Genomic DNA, 25,151 nt, shown 5'->3' with positions numbered 1-25,151 from the left:
GGGTTTTGGAAAACATCTGTTTGACTGTGTAACAAATGTTTGAAAGTGATGTTTGCTATTGTTGGCTGGCTGTTTAGTTTGTTGAGTTTTTCTATTGTTCATAGCTGATATTTGTGTTTTAGCAAGTCTTCAAGCTTCATCCTGCTCATCTTGGTCACATTAACATTTATTAAAGCGTGATTCCTGATCAAATTCATTCATTTCACTGAAGAGATTGGATTCACTCATGGCAGTGCCGTCCTTTTATAAACAGATCAACTTTAGTGAAATGTTAAATGAATATGAAACACCATCAAACAAGCTTATCCATTTTGCAGAAGACAAAACCAGCTACAATATTTTGAAATCACTGCGTGAGCCTCTCAGACAAACTCTATTTTTACATATTGCCCCTTTAGAGCTCCTCTACAGGTGCTACCATTGTAGGCTGCATCCTGCATTTACAGCTCAAACACTGGGAGATAGATTGCGGGGTGAGGATAGAGAGGGAGACATATAGCTAAATTACTAAACTGCTTCCTGACAACTGTCTTGGCAGTTCTATGGCAGTCGGATGACAGTGCAGGGCTCTCGCTTTATTGTGGCCATTTTTTATGTTTTTTTGGCCACGGCAGGAGAAGCTCTTGCCAGATCGCTTCTCTGTTGTAAATCTGCATGAAAATCTGGCAGTGGACCTCTACAAAAAAAATTAGACAGAATGTGACACTTTCTCTCATTTTCTCTCACTCTTCTTTCTCTCACCCCCTACTCCCTTGTTCTCTTCCTCCCTCTGTGGGTGTTGGTACACTAAGTGCTTCATGATTGCAAGGGCCGTGAGGAGGCACGGTGGGCGGAGGCGTCAACAGCCCTCAGCCAAGTGTCCTTGCTTCCCCAAGTGGTTTTCTGGCAGTGTTTTGGTCGAGCGCCGGTGGAGTCAGCGTTATCCAGTCAGATAGCAGCATTCAACCATAACGCGGCTGCATGGCAACATAATGGCGGAATTTCCATAAGAGCTCCGGTGTTGTTCATACAAAGACTAATTTGTCACATGAAAAGGTCATGCAAAACTCACCACATTCGTATTGCCTAAACAGTGACCGTGCTTATATGTGTTCTTTAGCAGTCGGGCGGTACACACGGATTTTGTTATTCCACTTGACTAGGATCGTTTTTAAAACTGTAAAATATAGAGGGACCTGCAGGGAAACAGCACCTTGGTAGGTGAACGAGCTCATAAGTTCTTCAAATTATAAAACGTTTTTCATGTGGATCCAAATCATTATGGTCACAATTAGACACGATCTGTATTTATTGCTACCCGACCAGTTGCTCTTTTCTTTCCTCTGTGTGACTCCCTGCCCGGCTGATCTGCTCTGTTAAGGTCGATGCAATCATCTTTTTTCTTAATATGTCAAAATAGATTGGCGGAGCACCGAGCTGCTTCTGGGACGCTGCTGATACGAGCCGCGGAGCGTCTCATGGAATATTAAGTGTTGACTAGAACAGCACCAATCAAACGTTACCGTTGGAAAACGGCCTTAATATTAGGTAACTTTATCATTGTGAATAATGGAAGTAGGAAAGCCCTGTGCTGCTTTCTAAAAGTGTACCGTTGAGTGTTTGCGGTGGAGGAACACGACTTGGATGTTTTTCAACTTTGTTGATGTTGTGCTGAGTTGTGATTGTCATCAGTGTTCTGCTGACACTGAGCTGCTCTGCTCTGCTATACATTACATACTGCTGTCACACTTGTTATGAGGGCTTGCTGTGAAGGGAGGTGAGTTTTTGTACCCTGCAGGGATGCGCGAATACTTTTTTATTTTCTACAGCAGATATGGTTTCACTTGGTTCGCTTTTCTGCCTGTACAGGAGAGACATGTTTAAGCATCAAAAGAGGAAATAAGGTGTGAGATGTATAAAATAGGTGGATTAATCATTTTCTATATGTAACTCGTATGACAGAGTTTTGATGTTGTTAAGTCTGAAACATGATGTGGCCTGATTCGGGTCTGAATATGTACCGGTATCTCGGTTCAGCATCCACTGCTGTTTCTGTTTCCAGGGAGTCGGCCATGATTCATCAGCCATCTCTTATTTAAAGCTGTTTCTGATCAACAGTTTTAATCCCGCCCACTCCTTTTGGCTCAGCTATCAGTGTTTACCACATTGAAACTGATACGTGTACTGCGGTTATTCAGTTGTTGAACATTGCTGATTCCTGTGGGATCAACTCGCAGCGCATTGATTAGTTCACTCTATCTGTTTATTGTCCATTGTTCATTCTGTCCGTTTGTATTTTTCTTCTATTATTGATCATCAAATTGTGGTTTCTATGTATTGTATGTTCTTATTTGCATATTTGTTTGCAAACATTGTTACATTTTCTTAAACTTTAAAGTTTATCGTTAAGAAATTGATTATGCTTTTTAAATACTTTAAGCGGAGAGAATCACCTTGTGAGGGATTTAACTTTAAAGTGTTGAAGGAATCGTTTGATATTTTGAGCAAATACACTTTTATGCTTCCCTGCTTGTTTGATAACCAAATAAGTATTGCTCTCATATCTGCAGTCTAAACACGAAGTTACAGTCTGTGGCCATTTTGGCTTGTGTTGCATAAATACTGGAAACGGAGAGGAACAGGTTGCTCTGACTGTTCAGTCTCACCTCTTTTATTTTCCTGAATTAGTCAAATGAGATATAACTTGTTATATGTGAGCTTTAAAGTTGCATATTGGCAGATTGTCTGATTCACTGTTAATGTCTCGAGGCTAAAAGCAACTTCTCTTCTGCTGTTGACAGCGGCCAGTTCGCTGTGGTCAGAAGATGTCGACACAGGAGCACCGGTGTGGAGTACGCCGCCAAATTCATCAAGAAGCGGCGCAGCAAGTCGAGTCGACGAGGGGTGACGAGGGAGGACATCGAGCGTGAGGTGAACATCCTGAAGGAGATCCAGCACCCAAACATCATCACGCTGAACGAAGTCTTTGAGAACAAGGCTGAGGTCATCCTGATTCTGGAGCTGTGAGTGGCTTTGTTTTCTTCTTCTTCTTCTTCTTCTTCTGTATTCCCCCAAACTAACAGATGTTTTTTCCTCCACAATAAGAAATCCTAATTTGACCATATTGAATCAAGGTAAACTGGGTATATGCCCGAAGCACTCGACCCCAAACACACGGGCGCAACATCTGTCAGCAGTGAGCCCCCAGTTTGATTCCAGACTAGATGGACCTGTATTTTTTAGGGGGTAACCATGGAGACGTCAGAAATGGCCTGGAAGTTAAGAAGTAGGGCTTAGTTTGATTCCTTGTACCGTGAAAGAAAACAATACTTGAACTTCTCCCTGCATGCTGCTGTAGTGTGTCTCCGTTATACGGCTTGTTTCAAAAGACAGACTTGGAGATTTGGAAGTGGATGGTTCCTCCAGGGATTATGTGACTGAGTTGTATTATTGTATTGTACATTCATGCAGTTGATGGATTCATTAGAGCCAGATTTTTTTTTTTTTTAAAGAAAAAAAGATGTAAACAAAGTCAACCCTGATGATATCAACAAACTCTGTAAAACTCCATTAAAATTGAAAAAATATATTCAACTGTTTTCACAGGATTAATAGTACATTTCATGACTGCTTCATGTAGAAAAAGCAAACACTTGACTTTTTTAAACAAAAATTTCTACTTTTAAAGTATTACTCAGATGATGATACATCTTAGTAACCAGCGTTGGAAGTAGCTGGATTACAAACTGACTGTAGTTGTAACCTGTTGGAGGTGTCACGTGACACTCTTTTTCCACCGAGCACCAGTTCGACCAGTTTTACGAACCTACATGCAACTCCAAGCACTCAGATTAGTGATGTTTTTGTTACAACTGTTTTTGTTACAAGAAGTCCAGCTATGCTGACTTCTTCAGGGCAAACGAGTCGAGAAGCAGATAACACCTCCATTACTAGGTCACCTGACAGCCGGTTGTAATGAGTGTCATGTTCAGAGCCGCAGCTATCTGACAACATTCCTGACTAATGATCACATAAGATAGAGTTGCAAGGAAGAAATACCAAACACACAACAGGTTCAGGCTTACAGTGCAGTGTGTGGGATGTAGTAAACTGTGGCTACAAATAACTCAGCTTTTTATTTTATATACTTTTATAGAAAAATCGGAGTAAACATTCTGTTAACTTCTAACATACGGTTCACAAAATTTACAGTTTGCTTCATTTCGCAGGTTTGAGCTCGTGGTTTTCGGTTCAGTTCAGTACGTTTTTGTTGAAGTCTGTTGGGAAGGCATTGACCATTTTAACATGCTCCTCATTTACTGTTTGCCTGGCTAAGAACCTGAGGAACAAAAGCATTCTTCGCTGTCAAATATTTTGTTCAAAGAATAAATACGTTTTCAAATTAGTACAAACAAATAGCAGCTTTTTTATTTTTAAATCTAAATGGCCACATTAAAGACATAAAGGCCATCAACATTAAAGCTTTAGATAGATGCTCACTTGTGTGTCCTTCATGAAGGTTCGGTCACTTCAGTAGCCCCGGACGTCCATCCGCCCGTAGTGAGAGCAGCGACGGCTGCGGTGGACAATTCTGTGACAGTTCCTCATCGTGTCTGTTCATACGGCTGCGACGCACTGTCTGCCCTGCTCGTGCCAGCCCGATCTTTCTACATCGAGTTTCTCTCACCATTAGTCGGATGTTGTAACCAGAGTTGTAACCAAAAAGCTGTCCGGTGATTTTTGTTTCTCCTCGTTAGGAACAAGACGTGCAGGCACACAGGAGAGAAAGCGGGAGAGTGCACGGGAAGAACCTGTTAAATCATTGCCATGATATAATGGGAGACTTCATTGGGTTTCTGCTACGATTATATAGAAAACATGTGATCATAGATCGTTTCCCTGTTTTTGCTGGGAATTGTGCAAAATAGGCAGAAATCCAGTCGGTATCTGGTGCCTCATGCACTCAGCTCCTTCGAATGAAGTTGATGAGGTTGTTGATTGTGTCCTGTGGATTGCTGATCCACTCCTCTTCCATAGCTATGCGAAGTTGCTGAATATTGGCAGGAATTGGAACACGCCGACGCATATCACGCTGATCACAAACACGCTCAGTGGATGACATGTCTCGTGAGTGTGCTGGCCATTCAAGAACTGGGATGTTTTCAGTTTCCAGGAATTCTGTCCATCACGGGGCCGTGCATTACCGTGCGGCATCACGAGGCGGTGCCGGTGGATTAATGGCACAAAATTGGCCCTTAGAATCTCATCGCGATATCTTTCTGAATTGAAAACTCCCCTTTGTTGCTTCTGCCTGCCCAAACCGTAACCCAACTGAGCCACTCTGCTCACAACGTTCACATCAGCAAACCACTCGCCCACACAAGGCCATGCAGCCATCTGCCCTGCACAGAGTGCAGCAGGATTCATTCGTCTAGAGAACACTTCTTCTTAGTAAATATCGCTGTCACAGTTGGAACCAGAACCAGACAACATCGCACGTGTTGTGTGTGTGTGTGTGTGTGTGTGTGTGTGTGTGTGTGTGTGTGTGTGTGTGTGTGTGTGTGTGTGTGTGTGTGTGTGTGTGTGTGTGTGTGTGTGTGTGTGTGTGTGTGTGTGTGTGTAGTTTAAGAGACAATGGCAAAGCAAATTAAGTTTTTTGACTCTGGGGTAAAAAGTTGTTCACTTGTAAACATCACAAAGCAAATGTCCTCATTTTTTGAAAGGTGTGGCACTGGATTGCTTGTGAGCCCAACGGCAGGTGGAAACATTGGGACACCGACGTATAATATTGCCCGCGCATTATAATAATTACCCAAGAAAACCACATTGATCTGCAGCTCGGGGTAATTCTGGTTAAATCTGGCTGGTCTCTGTCGGTTGAATCTCCAGGGAGGTTTTGGTTTGGAGCTCAAACATCATCTCACTGTCAGTGATGTTCCAGCCTGGACCCTCAGGCCACTTTAAAGCCCGGTCCATTACCTCTGCCTCTCTTCCAGCTGGCATCCATTCTTAGCTCATTTTGGATCTATCTAACACCTCTACTGCCCGGGCTGCGCTGTATGTCAAGCCTCGCTTTCTCCGATGATATCGCTCACTTCATTGTTTCATTTCAGTACATAATTATGTGTAATTAACCTACTACAGGACTTCCTGTTCGCTACTCCCTGAACTGCTTTGTCACAGGAGAAATGGGGCATAATTGTACTTCATACTTTTTTCTTCCACTGCTGATGTTATAACTGTGTGTGTCGAATTATAGCACAAGACTTTGTTGACATTTGGAGTCTCTAGAAAAACATGCACGGTTCAGTGCTTCGGTGCTGTGAGATATACATTTACACAAAGCACACACATTGAAACACTTAGATGACCCTAAAAGCATGACTCCTGCCTGTGGGGACATCGCAGTTCACTTTCACGACTCATCCGTCATGGATGATCGAGCTCACTGATTACCAAATGTCTTGATGTCAAGCAATCCCAGAAATATGCACTCTGATCTACTGACAGTGAGATAATTGTTGTTTTATCAGTCAGACTGTGTTTGTGTGAGCATGTAAGTTATAGGGTGCTGGTAGAAGATGAAATATGAATCTGGTAGTTGACTTCGAAGACTTGCCAAATGACAAAATGCACCACAGTAGCTTTTAGTTCCTGGATGGTGTTTTGTGATTGTGCAACTATGTAAAGTTATCCCGATGCGAACTCGACCGAATTTCACTGTGTGAACATGCGGGTCTGGCCTCGCTCCATAGAGAACTGTATGCAGACGTTCCTTCCTACTGGGCGTAGACCTCAGGTTCATTTCAACCAATCAGCATGCGCCACAACCGGCCACTACCTGCCGTGCCCAACAAAAATGTTTTTTCCCGAGCACAGCGCGTTCTTCAAGCGGATTTTAATGAACGGCAGCAGCGTGACGAGGTCACAGAGTGTTGCCCTCGTCGCTTGTCACCAGCCGTCCAATCACAGTGAAGGAGGGGTGGGACAAACACGGTTAACCACCAATACTGGTCGCTAATTGGTCCGCCCTTCAGAGTGGCCGTGCAAACGCTAATACGGGCCGAGTACCCAGACGGTTTCTCCCAGAGAAGAAAACTGAAGCTGAGCCACCGTCGGTGTAGTCAGGCTAATGTCAAGTTATCAGAGCAGCTGTTTTTTGTCTCCTCTGTTTTGATACTTGTGAGGTAACCAATTAATAACAATGGTTCAGGGTACATGCTACCGTATGGGTTCTGGTACTGGTACTGTGTGATTTCTATTAACATCGAGCCGGCACCATTGTTCTGTCCTTGACAGACCTGCCATCTTTGCCCTCAGTCAGCACTGAAGTGTTTTAATGAAGCGATCGTACAATGTTCCTCTGCTGACATGTAATGGAGCTGCTCATTTTCACACATCCAGTAATCATTACTTTAAGTGTGATTTCATGACTTTAAAATCAAGGTGTAGGGAGTGATTCTGTTTCACTTAAATTAAGCAGGCAGCCGATGACTCGGTGTTAATGCCAAGCTTGGTACCATTAAATCTGTATGGCTGCTGACACTTGACACAAAAGAAGATCATGTTGAGACATTCAGTTACTTGTTTTTTCTGCCTGGCGCGCTGATGTAATGGAATTGATAGAGAGCTGTGACAGGCTCTGACTCTACTGACTCTAGTTGTTATTCAATAAAAGTCATCTTCAAGAAGAAATGTAAAATTCTGAGATGTTAACAGTTAAATACCTGGATTATATACAGCATTAGAAAAGTGAATAAAGTGAAATGTCACTGGAACTAAGATGAACTGTTCCAGTTAGTTCCTACATGCATAATAATAATAATAATAATAATAATAACAATAGTTAGCAGTGAGAGTTGTTCAGGCAACATAATGCTCTTGTTTTTTGCTGTTTTTTTCTGCCCGGGGCTGGAAAAACATCAAATTACATTTGTATGCTAAAAATATTTGGCTTCATGTTGTTCTCTTTTGTCCTCCCCATCCTCTCCTCTTCCTGCTGCACTCTGGGTAAATACAACCATGACAGCGACTGTACTTTGACCTTAAACACCAACTTGTACAAAAAGAGACGCAGGTCACGTGTTCAGGCAGAAGCCTCCTTTCCTGTCTGTGAATATGTGTTTACACCCTGTCAACCACTGAAGCAGATGATGAACTCAAGCACGGGTGTCCTGCCTGTGGGAGGGAGGAAGATAAGGATGGGGGGAGAAGGGGGGAAGGGGAGGAGGGAGGGGTTACCAGCTCTGCAGCTGGTCTGGTGTTTCCTCCTGGAAGGGGTGGAGCTGTGTGTGTGTGTGTGTGTGTGTGTGTGTGTGTGTGTGTGTGTGTGTGTGTGTGTGTGTGTGTGTGTGTGTGTGTGTGTGTGTGTGTGTGTGTGTGTGTGTGTGTGTGTGTGTGTGTGTGTGTGTGTGTTTCTATTACTGCAAAATAATATGAGAAAGCATTAACTGGTGAGCAGCAACATAAACATTAGAATGGAAATTTCCATTTGAGACACAGTGACACAAAACAATAAAATGGTAGCAACGGTTGTATTTAAAGCGACCGTTTAATACGTCACATATACTGTTGGTCAAACACGTGCTTGCAGGTGTAGAAAGCCGAGTGAATGCTCAAACACGTGGCTGTAATTACCGTTATTTGCACTCTCCCTTGGCCTCCTGCTTCCTCTGTCACGCTGCAGCCTTTTAGTCCCATTATCCTGCTGTGACCATGATGACTCCTCTGCTCTCTCCATTGCCCCATGACCCTCTTCTTTACTTTTCTCCTTCTTATCCTCACATCTCCCATTGCTCCTCCCCATCACTGGGACGTTCTGAATCACATGACATCAGTTCTGATGTGAAATGCTCCCAATCAGACCTTTATAAGTTTGGATAGATAAAGTGGAGGGTCATGTCTTGATAGTGATTAGCAAGCATTGATGCTGATATGAACAGCCTTAAATAGTGGGACGTTATAAAAACTGTATAATTCAATTTGCATATCACAAGACACCTCTGACATCACCGAGTTGGATTTTTAGCCTTCTTTTTAATGTGCAATATTAATGTCTGACCCCAAAGCGTTCTGTATTCAGATGGTATTTAGTTCCATTATTTCACTTCTTATATGCTATAATAATGTTGATAGTGACTAACAGTGTTGAATTTCATGTAAAGATTATTGTAAATGTTCTTAATGCATGTGAAATAATCAAATTATAACTTACTTCTTCAAGTGGTTTACTTATTTTATTTACTTATTATTCACGTGAAGTCTCTTTTTTTTTCATTTGAAGATGACCTGACGGTTGAATAACTCAACGTGCTGCCGTTAATGAAGGATTTTCATTCAGAAGCAGTGTATTGTGAACAGCGCTGGTTAGAATTCACCCTGCACGCGTAAATTGTTCAACGCATCAGGATGATTAGATTACATCAGATAAACTCTGTTAATCAGGGATTTGTAGCAGCCTCTGATCTGAGAGATCTGACTTTTTAACTCTCCCTCCCTCGTCCTCTCTCCTCGTCCAGTGTGGCCGGCGGCGAGCTCTTTGACTTCCTGGCGGAGAAGGAGTCGCTGAGCGAGGAGGAGGCCACTCAGTTCCTCAAGCAGATCCTGGATGGAGTCTTCTACCTGCACTGCAAACAAATCGCTCACTTCGACCTCAAGGTACGGCCGCAACAAAAGACTAACAGTCACAGTCCGGTTGCTTCTGTCAGTCGTTTGATCCAATCCAAGTTTTTTGAGCTGTTGTCCATTTCGTGGGCTTTCATTGTACAGACTGATAACACAAAATACATAATCAAAAGCTGTATTCTTGTTCCGTACTAATACTAAGCAGGTTTTAGTATGTTGTTGTTTAGTATTTAGGATGATTAGATTACATCAGATGGGAGGCTGTGGCTCAGACGGTAGAGTGGGTTGCACACCAATCATAAGGTTGGTGGCTCAATCCCCAGCTCCTCCTGTCCACATGCCCAAGTGTCCTTGAGCAAGACACTGAACCCTAAGTTGCTCCTGATGGAGTGTGTGAATGTGCTCCTGATGGCAGCACCTTGCATGGTGATCTGTCTCATTAGTGTGTGAATGGAAAAACCATGTTAAAGTACTTGGAGACCGAAAGGTGATAAAGCGCTATACAAGTACAGACCATTTACCATTTAGTAAGATTTCTTTGTCTTTTGATTGTGTAAATATGATCGAAAAATGAATATATTTTGGTTTCGGACGCATAATAAGGACTCTGGACATTTGCCTGGAGAATCACATCAGTTTTTTGTGTACTAACTACAGAAAGACCGTATTAGCAAACTGTACTGTAGTATGTTATGTGTACTAAAAACTTATTATTGAATTAGGACAACAGTAGTCATTAAACATGTGCAGCTTTCAAGTGTTTAGTCTTTGTAATGACTGCGAGAGACCTATAAAAACACTCTAGACACAGAAGAAGTTAAGTTGACAGCGCAAAGATTCCTCCTTTACATACAAAGTAAACAAACCCTAACAAGTATCATTCTCATCAGACATCATAGTAAAAGGTTGGCACCCGTGTAGTAGTTTAGGGTTCGCTGATTTCATACAAATATGTGAATATACCTCGTTCTCCTTTTTCATCACTTTCGCTTTATGTCTCTCTTTTTTTCTGTTTAGCTAATTCATGCTAGACTAATTACCATGATTAAATCTGTCTGTCCCGTTTACGATGGACGGTGGGTAGTTCAAACTCCCGAGGGAGAAACTGTAAAGGTCGCCGTGTCCTCACAGCAGAACAGCACATAAACACCATGGAGCACATGAGGCTCCTGCCCTGTGCACTACCTCTATGTTTGGTGTATTTTCAACCCCTGTGGTCGCCTCACAGCAGGGAGTCTCCGGGCTCAAACCTGCTGGTTGTCTGGGGCCTTTCTGTGTGTGCTCGCATGTTCTTTCTGTACTTGTGTAGGTTTTAGCAGGTGGCTCAGGCTTCCTCCCACAAGAACATGCATGTTACATAGGTTGAACGGTTTTAAGATTGACTGGTGTGAATGGTTGTCCTGGCTCAGTGATGGCTTACCCTGCCTGTGCCCAGTCAGCTGGAACAGGCTCCTGCCCCCTCATACAGGATAATGAGGGTATACATAATGGATGGATGTTGAGATTGTTCTTTGAGTCTCAATCAATACCATTGATCAGTCGTCCACTTATGCAGCATAAGGGGCCTTCTGAAAAAACAGTCCAGACGGACTCCTCCACTTACACCTACAGAACAATCCTCACAAATCAAACATGACAGTTCTGGACATTTGGCCTCCAGGCCTGCAGGAAATAATGATCTCTGTGCCCAGCTAGACACTTCTGATCAATGTATGAGCTTTTACTGACCACTGCTGCCTCTGCTGTGGATTGTAGCTACTGTTATTTACTGTCGAGCAGTGGCTCCAACTGAGGCTTAATTTGTTTAGTTAAGTGACTTCCTTTAATCGGGCAGCATTCCTCTTAGATGGCTGCAAGTATAGTGTCTTTATTTTTTGTCAATTTTATCTCAAGGTTTTTATATTGCTATTTACAGTGTTATATAGATTAAGGGCTGGACAATATGGACAAAATCAAATATCACAATATTTTTGACCTTGATATCCATATTTCAACAATATTGTGAGGATGACTTTTGGTGCTTTGACAACATGTTTATACAATGAGATTTTGGATAAATAATCCTTCGTAATGGGGATATACTGAGAATATTAGAACAGCCTTTAAAATCAGAACAACAATATTATAATATCCAAAATTTTAGATGATATATCGCCTCTAATTGCAATATTAATATAATACATATATACTGACCAGACCTTTGAAACTGAGCAGTCATAAACATTCAGGTTTTGAAATAAAGCAGTTTAAAACAAATATATATATTTTTTTTTATGAGTCAAGTCAACAATAATTGGAAGTTAGATATTAATATAAAAATATTTTTGTTTTTTGTCTATTTTAGTTTTTTAATGAAATTGCTTGATTTTGTCACATCTTTATATCAAAAATTGTGATGCAAACAGCAATAGTTTTTTTTGTAATCTCTTTTTCGTGGTAAAATTGAACGTTGACAATACTTGAGAGTTGAGGAAAAGATTAAAACATTTAAGAAATTCTACTTATAAAGAAAAATTCATACGTAATCACCTCCATGATAAATAAGCATACAGTACATTAGCTGAAAATATTTTAGTTCCAATCTTTTTTTCATTTTCTGATCTTTCAAAAGGACGAGCTCAAAAAGACTCATAGAAATGGCGTCGCTTTAATTCGATTCCATTTTATTTGTGTAGCGCCAAATCACAGCCAGAGTTATTTCAAGGCACTTAACATTGTAAAGTCCTGACAGCAGAACCGTACAACATTACAGACAGGATTCAACAATCCCCTCATGAGCGACAGCTGGGAGGAAAATAACTCTCTTTTAACGGGAAGAAAAGCCTCTGACAGAACAGAGAGGTGGGCGGCCATCTGCCTCGACCGCTTGAGGTGAGGGGAGAGGAAGAGAGAAGAGCAGCATAGAAATACAAGACACACTAAGCTGTCGGTGGGAACAGGAACATGCAGCTTCAGGGTCAAGCACAAAACTACATGAGGAAGGAGGACGGCATCAAGAGATAGCAAACAATAAACAAAACTATGGGAGAGAAAAGGCATGAAGTTAATATGGAGATGTGATGGTGGCATATAAATGGGTGGAGGGTAAAAGAGAGACAGGAGAGGAGCTCAGAACATCATTAAAAGTCCACCAGCAGCCGAGGCTGATGGCAGCAGAACTAAGGGATGACCCTGGTCACCTGAGCCAGCTTTAACTATAAGCTTTGTCGAAAAGGAAAGTTATTATCCTAATCTTAAAAGTAGAGAGGGTGTCTGCCTCCCTAACGAAGCAGGGAGCTGATTCTCCAGGAGATCTGCAGGGTTCTGTGGTGGATTTCAGGCCCGATCGTTGAATTTATGTACGTATGAGAACTAGAACAGCTAACCCTCATTTAACACCATTTTTCCCTCAATACATAAGAAACATAAGCCTGTCCGTGTTCGTAGAGCAGAAAACAGACTGAGCTGGACTTTGGTTGTGTTTTCTCTCTCCTCCTGTTGCCGCTGCTGCCCACAGCCAATCTGCTATCCTTCCTCCCCAGACTAAATCCTCACGCTGGGCTCAGAATCAAACTGAACCGATAGGGTTTTATGAGAAGATGGACGTGTCTAAAAGAGACTTTGTGACCATGGGAACGTCCGGCTTCTGTTGGTTGGCTTTGTGTAAAGCACATCTTTCCGCTTTCCCACTTCCTCGAGAGGATTTCACCCGTGTTTTGCATAGGATTTCCATGCCTGATATGTTCCTTCCTGCCAGACTGTTCCTGGTTTGGTGTCCCTGCCGCCTGCTCCCTTGTTTACACTTATGCGTGTCCTCTACTGAATATTTATGGATATTACTCAACAGTTCTCCTTTAATTTCTCTGCGAGCACTTTAACTGTTCCTCATTAAAATCGTGATGCACAGCTAACTACATGCCAGAAACAGAAAAGAAATGATCAGCAAAGAATTTGCCTTTGTAAAAATGTCCTAACGTTTACTCTGTCCTCTCAGTGTCCCGTTTTTTTCCCCTCCTCATCCTTGAATATGTCTTTTCTCTCCGTCTCTCCAGCCGGAGAACATCATGCTGCTGCACCGCTCCATGCCTCACCCGCGCATCAAGCTCATTGACTTTGGACTGGCCCACAAGATGGATTTTGGCAACGATTTTAAGAACATTTTTGGAACTCCAGAGTTTGTAGGTCAGTATCTCACACTTGTGCGCATGTGGGTTTTGTGCTCTTCCATTCATATTCTCGATCCTCTCTCGTTGTCGTGATACCGGTTTGACGAGTCTGCACAAATGTACCTTCTATAATTGTCTACTAGTCGCGCACAAACACCACCATCACTGCGCCGCCCTGTTTTCCTGGCCTCATCCCAGGGGTTGCATATTGTGAGAACGTGTGCCAAATGTGCCGTAGGGACTGAGTGAGACCTGATAATAGACTGGAGATGATCAGAACTGCCCCTTCTTGCCAACACACACACACACACACACACACACACACACACACACACACACACACACACACACACACACACACACACACACACACACACACACACACACACACTCACTCACTCACTCGTAGACACATTAGTGCCATCAGTCCTCATCTACCCCTCCGCCTGGGGCGGCCGCCAACACTCCCGGTCTCCCCCCACCTGATGCCAGTGCCAGTTACCAGCATCAGACCGGGCCAAAGCCAGATCCCACGTCAGCACGATGTCAGTGGTCAAGTGGTGTAAATAAATATCAAGTGGCAAAAAGATCAAATTATGACCAGGATAGAAGGCAGATGCACAAGCTTAGTAGGAAAATGCATTATAAATGCCTGCTTTTACATTTGCCCCTTGCAGCTTGTTTACATCAGGTTCAGGTGTGCGGTGCACCTCTTCAGGTGCTTTTGGGAGAGCTAACAGCTAACAATAAAAGTATAAATCACACATCATGACTCACATTAAAAGCAGGTTTTCAGTAGAGTTTTAAACATGGACAGATCGGTGCAGTCTTGTTTGTGTTTGAGGTGAAAGTTCCAGAGGGAAAGTGCAGCTCTGGTGCGCGGTCCTAGGAGCGGAGGCTGAGGGAAGGAGTGTGGTGGTGGAGCATGTTGTCGAGGTCGGGAGGTTGTCGGGTTGTGGAGGGCTTTGCAAGTGAGGAGAAGGACTTAAATTGGATTCGCTGTGGGACTGGAAGCCAGTGGAGGTTCTGGACGACGGGTGGATGTGCTCACTGGAGCGGAGCGTGAGCAGGCGAGCATCAGAGTTCTGGATATACTGGAGTTTGTTCAGGACTTCAGATGATGTACCATAAAAAATGTTGTTGCAGTAGTCATGTCTGGACTGGAAGGCATGGATCAAAGTTTGAGCAGCAGGATTTTAAGATATCATGTTGACTCGGTACTTGCGTTGTCATTTTACAGTCTGAATCCAGTTTTTTTACAGAATGCCCGTAGCAAATGAAGCTTGTCTTGTTTAAAAATTATTAGAAATGAATTGAGTGATTCATCTTTAATCTTTCACACATCTGAGGATGTGACAAGAGGAAGGAATAAGAGAAATAATCACAGCTCCAGCAGGTGTGATTAAAAAGAACAGAGGCTTATGAAATAACACCTCGAGGAAACAAAAAAGCAGCGAAACCGGCTGAAAGTGATAAGACGCTCAAATAAAACCCACAACACACTCTGAAGGCTCTGAAACGGGAAAATACAGGAATGAATTTGAATGAAAAAAGATCTAATCTGTAAAAATTCAATCAAAGTGAAAGGTTGTGTGTGTGTGTGTGTGTGTGTGTGTGTGTGTGTGTGTGTGTGTGTGTGTGTGTGTGTGTGTGTGTGTGTGTGTGTGTGTGTGTGTGTGTGTGTGTGTGTGTGTGTGTGTGTGTGTGTGTGTGTGTGTGTGTGTGTGTGTCATTTGCGTGTTGACCTGAATAGTAATAATCTTCCGTTTGCCTTTCAGCTCCAGAAGTAGTCAACTATGAACCTCTGGGCCTGGAGGCCGACATGTGGTGAGTAAATGAACTATCTGCTCCACAACAAGTATTCTGCTGCAATATGCTGTTTGGAATCGTTCTTATTTACGGAGAAACACATGCTAGGAACTAAATTTAGGTTTTGCACGATGTACTGCTGTCGAAATGCACGACTGTTTTGAGATGAGATTATTTGGGTGTTAAAAATCTCTCATCTTTCGGTGTCTCTCTGCCTTCTTTCCAGGAGTGTTGGTGTGATAACCTACATTCTGTAAGTATCTGAAATCCCACCGGTGACGATGGATGATGGTGTGAAACATGTATAAATCAGCAGCGCATGTCAGCGCAGGGTTTTTGCAACCACCACCTTCACCTTTGTGTTTCCATTGTGCTCCGCACCCCGAGGCGTCGTCACTCACTGAAACAGACAGTCAGTCAGGATGCTTGTCCAGACGTGAAGAGGTTAATGGCTGCTCTTTGACCTCTCCGTCGCTGAACTCACCGGGCCGAGCAGCAGGCTGTTTGTCATGAATAATGTAACAGCCCGCAGCAAGAGCCATGCAGCATATTAAAACTGCCTTTTGCATCCCGGTGTGATAAACTGAACATCGAGCATTTCATTTCATTCCGCAAGATTTTGTCTTGATTGTTTTTTTTTAATTTATTAAACATCAGTGAGTCATTGTTCAGCATATTCCAGAGGCTCCTTCCCACAAGGAATTTAGGGGTTAAATGTCTCTTATTAAGACATAAAACTGTTGTCCACTACTTCTCGGCAGGAAGAGTTGCTCCCGTGATCACACTCAGAAAGCGATGCTGTTAAGCCCCTTTGAGTACAGACCGATGATCACAGTAATGCCACCTGCTTTCACCTGATGCTTCCATTATCCAGCGTCTGAAAAGTTTGGATGTCATAATGTTTAATGTGATTAATTAAAGTATATTCTCATCCAAAAGCAACAGTAAAGGCTTACTATTTCATTTCATTCCTTATTTTTCTGATTCACAATGAAAAAAAAAAAAAAAAGTTTTTGAGGGATTTTTTTTACCTCTACAAATCAAAATGTTTTTTTTATTTACTGCTCCATAAAGGCAGTTTACAACAGTTGATGGTATTTAAGGGCGTCTTGCTGTGTTTACAGCTCAGAAAATGTGTCCTATAATTGAAAAAGAAGATAAAAAAATGGGGATTATGAAATGTAAAAGAACTGCCGCCCATCACACCAATTTAAAAATAAAGATGAAATCATAAAGCATTTGAGCTATAAATGGGATTTTTTAAATCCTGATCATGCCTGGATTTAAAAAAAAGTCTAATTTTAACCTGCATTTAAATATTTTAAATGAAAGAAAGACATTCTTTGATTTAAAATTAAAAAAAAAATAGAATGTAAAACAACGAGCTCCAGAAGCGCGGTGTCTGGGCTGCAGAGACGAGTCTGCTGCTGCTCACCGACTCTGGACTTTGTCCGTGCTCTGGTTCGTTTTCTTTGATCCTGGTGGTGTGTTATGCAGTTAATGAGGGGCCCTCAGATCTCAAAAGGAGTCCTGATTAGAAACCCCCCTTTGTGGATACAGCTCACTATTTTAGCAAGTCTTCATTAGAGGCAGTTGTGCTGAATTCTCAAACTTCATAAATTATGTGATTTTGTTTTCCCCTGTTTGGCTGATTTACATCTAATTTAGTCAAGCAGTTGATCTTTGAAGGAACCGAACATTGTCTTGTACAGCCGAGGGCTTTCTTCAACCAGTGAGTGTTTCTGAAGCTGCCGGCAGCAGACGTGTCAACACAGTTTAATTCGGCAGCAATAGAAAAGTTCATGCTCCCAACGACTCACAGATCAACTGCTGTTGACTCTTGATGGTGTTGTCTTCTTCTCTCTATACGGAGTAACAAGCTTCTCTGAGCACCCACACACCCCGATCCTTGCAAAATGTGTACGCAAAACTGCACATGTGCCCACACAGACATGTTGAGGGCTTTCACCAAAATACCGCAAAGTAACTAAAGGGAAACTTAAAGATACATTAACCTACAAGTGTTCTCATTGCATTAGAAGGAGCTGCAAACATTACATGCTTCATTTTAGACAAACAAGATGTAGCTGTTATCTAAATGGGGCCTCATGTTGTCTTAGCTACACAATCTTAAACATGCGCACATGCATCCATGCTCACATGCGTGCAGTACACACCATCTCTGTTCATGCTGTCCACCCACACAGCTGTCACAGCTCTCTGCCTGGCAAGGTAGAAAATAGATTGTTCTCTGCCTATTATCACAGCAGAGCAGCACTGACTGTTCATCTCTCGGTGTTAAAAGCAACGTGAGGGGAACAATGGCTGAGAATAATTCAATAAACACTTTAGGATGAGTTTTTGGAGCATGTGTTCTATTGAGCATGAGTAATGACCCAGTTGCCAACTCCTGTAACAGTGAAACCCTACTATCCCCCCTCTTTAATAGTCCAAAGACTTGCTTTGCTTTAGATAACTTAACCTGAAATCATTGGTGTAAATGTGATGAGTCAGGGAGCGGTGACTCTGCTCTGCTGGAGCCCTGATTTGGGTTTGAGGCTGTTTAGGTGGGTTTATTCCAGCATCAAATTATGCATAGTGCATCTTAAAGTCTCATTTGTGAGGCACTTTGGGAAAACGCTGGATAAAAGGCTTCCAAAGAATCCTGACTTCGCACTTTCCTGCTGATTTTCCTGCATGGTCTTGTGAAAAATGCCCTTAATTACTTGTTTGTTGTGAGCAGCTGCGCCTTATACCGTCGATAAATTCACACATTTCCACTGAACCTGAGCTTGACCTGCACCACCTCCATGTCTCTCCCAGCTGGCGTGTTAATTAGCCGCTGGTGCTGAGCTGGAGAAGCTTCAGTGGAGAAAGCGCCAGCGTTTGTGACGGACTCCTTTCTGGTTTAACTGCCAGAGCTCCAGGAGACTGAGACCTCATCAACATGCATGACCGCACAGCCCCGTGTGTGCTGTACAGTGTGTTGGTTTGTCCATTAAAACGTGCTTTTGTCTTGTGCTTGGTGTGCACATTATCCTCTCGCTGATGCTCATTGTTTATGTGCGCATTCAGTGGAGAAGCATGGAAGTGCATTGAAACTCCTGCGCTGCACTCAAACTGAGAGCGGTCCAGCTGGCTCTGCTGCGATAGCGTTCAGCTAACATGCACCAAATACTTCAGCTTTAACTAATGAGTCTCCGTTAATTACCGTGCAGCTCCGTAATCACATTCCCTCGTCAAAGAGTCGTAAGGTCTTAGTTTCGATTTTTAAGGGCCGAAGCTAATCAGCAGCGAGTGAATTAGTGTTTGGACTAAAATCTAATGAATTCCTTTTCCCTTTCATCACAAAACCCGACGAGACTTGTTTGGATGATGAGAAAGCTTTGCTGTTGTCAGACTCCATTAGATTGCAGAGCTGATGGTGTAATCTAAAATAATCCCCCCCACACTTTGTTTAGTTATATTTTTAAATCTCAAACCATCCAGACTGCAACGTCTTTATTAAACTCAACAACTAGCAGCGTGCATATCTGTGACCTTGTAAACCTCTTTCCCATCCCACAGCCTGAGTGGTGCGTCTCCTTTCCTCGGAGACAACAAGCAGGAGACGCTGGCGAACGTGTCGGCTGTGGACTACACGTTCGATGACGAGTTCTTCAGCAGCACCAGCGTCCTGGCCAAAGACTTCATAGCGAGGCTCCTTGTCAAAGATCCAAAGTATGTGCAGTCTGTCTTTGAGATTGTTTCCATCAGACGATATTCGAGATAAAAGTCCTGAACAGTTGGAGATATTAAAGTTAATCGTTGCTATTCTTTTTTTTTTTTTAAATACAGTAAAAGCCAGCATGAGCTGGTTTTTAAACTGTTGATTTTATGAAGTCAGTATTAAAAATGTAAAATTTCCATTGTTATGAAACGCTGCATGCAGAAAGCTTTTGGTCCTCTCGTTGTTTTTCTTGTTTCGTGATAATGTGTGGAAGATCTGAAAAGTTATAATTGATACAGATGTCTTCTGTGATGACTCAAAATTGTTGGAAACTTATTTTCATTCAGTTTAATAATATTAATAAAGTCATCTTTTTGGTACCAGAGTAGAACAATCAATAAATTAGGTCAGGGACTTCAAATTAAAATGACAGCAGCTATAATTAAAAAAATCCCACAGCTTAATAAATGTAATGCTCTATGCCATCCTTATTTCTGTTTAATGTAACTTTAACTTTTGAAATATTTGATCTTTGTGTGGTCTGAGTTCATCAATCCAAAAAAGCTGACAAGAAAATGTAATTTCTGCATATGTTCCATCAACATCTGGCTTGTCACGAGGAAATATATCTATTGGCTGTGGTTCCTAGAAGTGTTTAGCTGCTGTCTCCTTCATTACAGAGTTTCCCAGCAGTAACTGTCATTAAAACTGTATCTCGCTCGTAATTACTTCTGTTTCTTCAGAACAATGGAGCGAGAACAAGGGCACTATCAGAGGTGAATAATTGTCAGTGTGGAGATAATTACATTTAGGTAGGGTAAAGTAAGAAAAGAGGCAGTAACGGGGTTTCTTTAAACAGACAGTAGGCGAAAGACGAAACCGACTTTACAAACTTCACCTAATTGGGCTTTTAAAAATCCCCAACCGAGTGCATCAAAATGGAACGGCTTTTAATTGATCTCCATCATGAGCAGACATGAATCTGCTCAGCTGCCAGGAAGATTAATGAAGATTAGCTCAAAGAAGAGAGACGCATGTTGCTGTTGGATAATGTTCTCAGACCAAACCTGCACCAGTGCAGTCAATGTTCACTGTGATAAACCAACAATACGGTACATCTCCCCGCATGAGACGTGGAAACACTGGAAACCCTCTGTGTGTGTGTGTGTGTGTGTGTGTGTGTGTGTGTGTGTGTGTGTGTGTGTGTGTGTGGGGAGGGGGGGGGGGGTGGGGTGGGGGGTCCGTGTACAGTCAGAATAACTTCTGCTAAAAACAGGGATGTGGGCGTAAACAGATGGAGACAGGAGGAAGTGGTGTGTGTACTGACCCACACCAGTTTCTCTCATTGTTATGTTGGACCTAATGAAACTTTGACCAGACAATGCCTGTTGTTTCGGTTATTAATTTACAGCAGCTGTAATACAGGGTGTGTCAGAGAGGGAAGTCGCATCTGCGTTTTCAACCACACCAGTTTCTCTCGGGACTGGCTCAGCTTTTTTGACATGTTAACATGTTAACTGAGATGTCCAAATCATTACTGTGGGATCAACAGTACACAAGTTGATCACGTACATTTGTTTGGAGTTTCTAAAAGGAACTAATATGTTGAGATGATCAAAGGTCAATGCAGAACAATTCAGCAGAGCTGCAATAATATTGTCATTATTCAGTTTTTTTCATTAGTGTATTTTTTGGGTTAGAAAATCTCTGTTGACTCATTCAGATTTTTAATATTTTTTACAAACAACAATTTAAAACCCAAAGATATTAAATTAAGGATGATTTAAAAAAAAAAAAAAAAAAAAAAAGAAGAAAGAAAGCAGCAATAACTCACATTTAATTCAAATTCAATGGATGGATTGTTGTTTCGAGTGCAACAGGGGACAGTTAATACAAACCAAGACGTCCAACTTGAGAAACAGATTCATGAGACTGAAAGTTGCATTGCCTTATTACACAACTAGGTGCCGATGCTTCTGTTTGTTTATTTGTTTGTTTTTGTCGGTTGAGTCCACTCAGTGAAAGACTGCATCGTTTAAAACGGAGCTAACGATGGCTTGATGTAAGATAAGATAATCCTTTATTAGTCCCGCAGTGGGGAAATTTGCAGATATTCATCATAGTCTGTTACAGATGTGTTTGAGTCTCAGTACCAGAAATGAAAAGCTTCTAAACGGTTAATAAGATTCAGAAAAGATTCTAATTGTTTCATCGTAAGAATGTGTGTTAGTATCTCGCAGCTTTATCATGATCATGTCTTGACAGCTAAATGCGCTGACAGTTTCCTTCATCCATGTGCACACAGCTGTGTTTGCTGTCTGGGTTCAGTAATCCCTCATTAAACTTGTCCAGAGCTTTTATGGATTGTTGGCCACAATCATTGTGATTATGAACAGGAGGATGGTTTTATTCATTTATTAAAAATCACCTTTATTGTAAAATATATATAAAAAAGGATCTAAAAATCCAATAGATCCTTCAGATGCACACACTCCTGTCTATTAACGCCTGCATTTATTTTTAACCTCCCGCTCAAGCTCCTCAGATTTCTTTATGCCATCCACCACCCATGAGTGTATATTCCCCTTCAAAATAAGAGATAATCCACATTAGCTGGTCATACTGCAGACATTTACATGACCATCAACACTTCACCACTCCAGAAAGAACTACAGGAGACTGTTAACTATGAACTCTGCAACTGCTACATGTCTAATGGTAAATATTTGTTCTATCTCTTCATTTTTCTCTCCACAGAAAGAGAATGACGATTCAGGACAGCCTCCAGCACCCCTGGATCAAGGTCGGACTCTGCTTTTTAAATACATGTCTGATTTCATCTCTGTTTTATCCTGTCAAATTTAAACCGTTTCCTTTTTATTTTATTCCAGTAGTTCACATTTGAAACAGCTTGAGTTTATAAGCTGCAGGTTGCTCAGGCTGAACTTACCGACTCTTTACTAAATGTGTCTTCTTGTTTGTGAAATTAGCCAAAAGACACTCAGCAAGCGCTGAGCAGGAAGGAGTCGGCTGTCAACATGGAAAAGTTCAAAAAGTTTGCAGCTCGAAGGAAGTGGAAGGTAAGTGCTTTTCTGTCGTATCGTCTCTACTTGGTAACACGTGTTCACACTGGAGCCTCAAGAAAGACCAATTACTGGAACAAATAAAAAAACACTGCCCATGATGTTCCCAGTTTACTCATCACATCCACCACAACGCTACCCTTTGAAAGCTTCTTGCCAAAAGGTCTCCTCTGACATACTTCAATGTCACCACCACCGCTGGGTCACCGGAACCATCAGCTTTGCTGCGGCGCTGCTTCGGTGCTCGTCTACGTGTCCGCTTTGGTTCGTCACAGCTGAGCCAGCGACGCTACCAGCCTGAAAGAAGAGCAGGGATTGTTTATCAGCTGGTTTTGGCGGCGCTGTCTGGCCATGTGTCTGTTATCTGCTCGGGCATTCTGGCACACTGACAGCTGGTGGCTTTGCAGCAAACCTTGATCTGACTTTAAGTTGATTTATTTTCTTATAATAAAAATGCCCCAAAACATAACAAACATAAGTGATATTCAAATTATCACATCTTCATACTGAATAAATCCTCAACTAACTCCATAAAAACAAGCTTCAGGGGTGATTGATGACCCGTGACGGTCATCCATCACAGCAAGATGCGAGCAAGAGTTACCCTTCTTGAGAAACTTCTTGAGGTGACACGCTTTTGTGTTGCGCTACAAATTTGCGATTGCCATTGAGACCAAAAGTTACTTATATTATCATACTGTGTGCTTTTGTACTACATGTGTGTGTAAATGAATGGTTTGGGTGTATTTGTACTTCCAAGCTTCCAATAATGTTTTGTGTTTAAATTTGATAAACATTTTAAAGCGGTTTCTAGACATTGTAGATAGTTCTACTTTCCTCTGTCCTGTTCACCTTAACATCCAGTGTACTGACGCACTGCAGGGAAAAGTCACCCACCAGTATGACGGTCAGCGGGTTACCAAGAATGAAAAGTAACTGACTCTAAATAGAGCAGAAAATTGCTTTGCATCTCCGCTCGCCTGCCTGTTGACGGCCTCCTTAACGGGACTTGACATGAACTTGTTTTCACTTCTACTCATTCACCAACCGCCATTCTTCTCCTTTCCAGCAATCCGTCCGGCTCATCTCCTTATGCAACCGTCTGTCCCGCTCCTTCCTGTCCAGAAGCAACATAAGTGTGGCGCGCAGTGATGACACGCTGGTAAGACCTGGAGATCTGTTTTTTTTTTTTTTTATTTCCCTAAAATAACAGCGAACATTCAAAAAAGTATAATAACATTACAGCCGAGATCTTGATCCAAATTCATTAAGTGGATTGGGTTTGCGGCTCGTAACGCCATCGAGGCTTTGAATTGCTCCTGAGTGAAACATCTACACTACAACAAGAGTGCCATTTCTGATAAATCCAGAGTCCTCTCTTTTCTGTAATATAGAAAGAATTTAAATAATTGATGGGAGACGGGCAGTTTAATGAGTTTCAGTTTGCTTTTATTGAAGCGCATTTGCTTATTAGAGCCCCGGGCTCTCAGTCACAGCTCTGGTATTTCTTACCTTGCTAATCTCTCTTATAATCTCGAGCCTCTACATGTAATTGATCTGTTTCTCATTTTCCCAAAGTGCCACAGGTCGTGTGTTTGTAGAACTGTTGGAATTTCAGTGTGTGCCACTTTAAAGCCAGATTCAGCTCGAAGGAATGCGCCTCCACAGAAGGAGACTCTCATTATGTCTTGTCAATAAATGAATCGGTCTGCTCGCAGACAGGAGCACACGAAGGCTTTTGTGTTATTAGTGTGTGAAGCTTCAGTCTATAAGTTAATACTGACAAGCCTGAGTGATGTCAACGCTGCTGCGTCTGTGAGCAACTAAATCATTTACAAAGCACTGCCAGCAGGCCAGGGCCAGGCCTGTTTCCTCATCATAGGGTTACACAGCAACTTCCCCATGTCCCAGGTGAGATGGCAGGTAGAACCAGGCATGTTGAGGATGCAGCGCCTCCTGTAGTTTACAAGCCGAACTGCAGCAGGAGGGGATAACGCCTGCACCAGCTCTCTTAAAGATCATCGTCTATGTGGGCTCAGCAGTTTCAGGGTTAAGTGCCTTATTTAAAGACCATATGGAGAGGTGGGGTTTAAGAGCAGCTCCACAATTCACAGTGATAATAAGCAGACATCATTTTCATAATCAAGCATTTTTTTTGGGGGGGAGGGTGGGTTCGGGTTGCAAGCATAGACCACGTCTATACTTTCCAGTTATTCCATTCTTTCTCTGTGTTTTGGGGAAATTTGTTAGTGAGAAGCAGAGCGATCAAATCAAGGGAATGAAGGTCATCAACATTTATTTTTCTTCTCGATGTTTTCTTGTTGTGCTGAAGAGGTTTTGAAGTGGATATTTACCAGCAGGCTGTTACCAGAGGAAAGTCTTGAAATATTGCACATCAAAGGGAAAATAAGATAGACAACAACTGTGTTGACAGTGAATTCCCAGCAGGCGCTTTGCCGCTTGTCTGAGGTGCTTCAGTCGCGGCTCGCCCAGCAGGGAGGTTATGTTGAGGAATGTAGCTGGAGTGTCAGGCTTGATTGAACAGACTCCATATCAGGCTCGCCTGCCTCCATCCCCTCTACTCTTCTATCCTCCCGTCTCTCCAATTTCTGCGCCATACAGCTAGCTGAGGCTGAACGTTATTGGGTCACATGTCACTGACGGAAAGAGTCTTGATATGGAGTTTCGTCTGAGCTGCAGATGCAAAAAGAACTGTTGTTTTTCTGTTGGTTTCTCTGGGTATTCACGCCTGAGAAAGAAATGAAAGAGAGTCTAAGGAGAGCGTGTGATGGAAATAATTAA

At 42.3% G+C, this 25,151-nt stretch overlaps 1 protein-coding gene across 5 annotated transcripts in view; it reads left to right on the top strand.

The window, feature by feature from the left end:
• The window catches only part of dapk1 (death-associated protein kinase 1), a 78,297-nt gene that overhangs the window by 25,509 nt on the left and 27,637 nt on the right, over positions 1–25,151 (top strand). For all 5 annotated transcript variants that reach the window (XM_069705984.1, XM_069705981.1, XM_069705986.1 and 2 more), the window contains 9 exons: positions 2,781–3,002; positions 9,498–9,636; positions 13,635–13,764; positions 15,527–15,575; positions 15,784–15,810; positions 19,125–19,277; positions 22,024–22,069; positions 22,257–22,346; positions 23,419–23,511. In XM_069705984.1, coding sequence (XP_069562085.1) covers positions 2,781–3,002; positions 9,498–9,636; positions 13,635–13,764; positions 15,527–15,575; positions 15,784–15,810; positions 19,125–19,277; positions 22,024–22,069; positions 22,257–22,346; positions 23,419–23,511 — 949 coding nt within the window. The remainder of the gene's footprint in view (positions 1–2,780; positions 3,003–9,497; positions 9,637–13,634; positions 13,765–15,526; positions 15,576–15,783; positions 15,811–19,124; positions 19,278–22,023; positions 22,070–22,256; positions 22,347–23,418; positions 23,512–25,151) is intronic.

This window comes from Brachyistius frenatus, unplaced genomic scaffold, assembly GCF_029030835.1.
Source record: "Brachyistius frenatus isolate BFR_SWC_R1_liver_20210118 unplaced genomic scaffold, ASM2903083v1 Contig_60, whole genome shotgun sequence".
NCBI classification, from domain to species: Eukaryota; Metazoa; Chordata; class Actinopteri; family Embiotocidae; genus Brachyistius; species Brachyistius frenatus.
The sequence above is the reverse complement of the archived record's forward strand: the minus strand, read 5'-3'. Positions and strand labels throughout refer to the sequence as shown.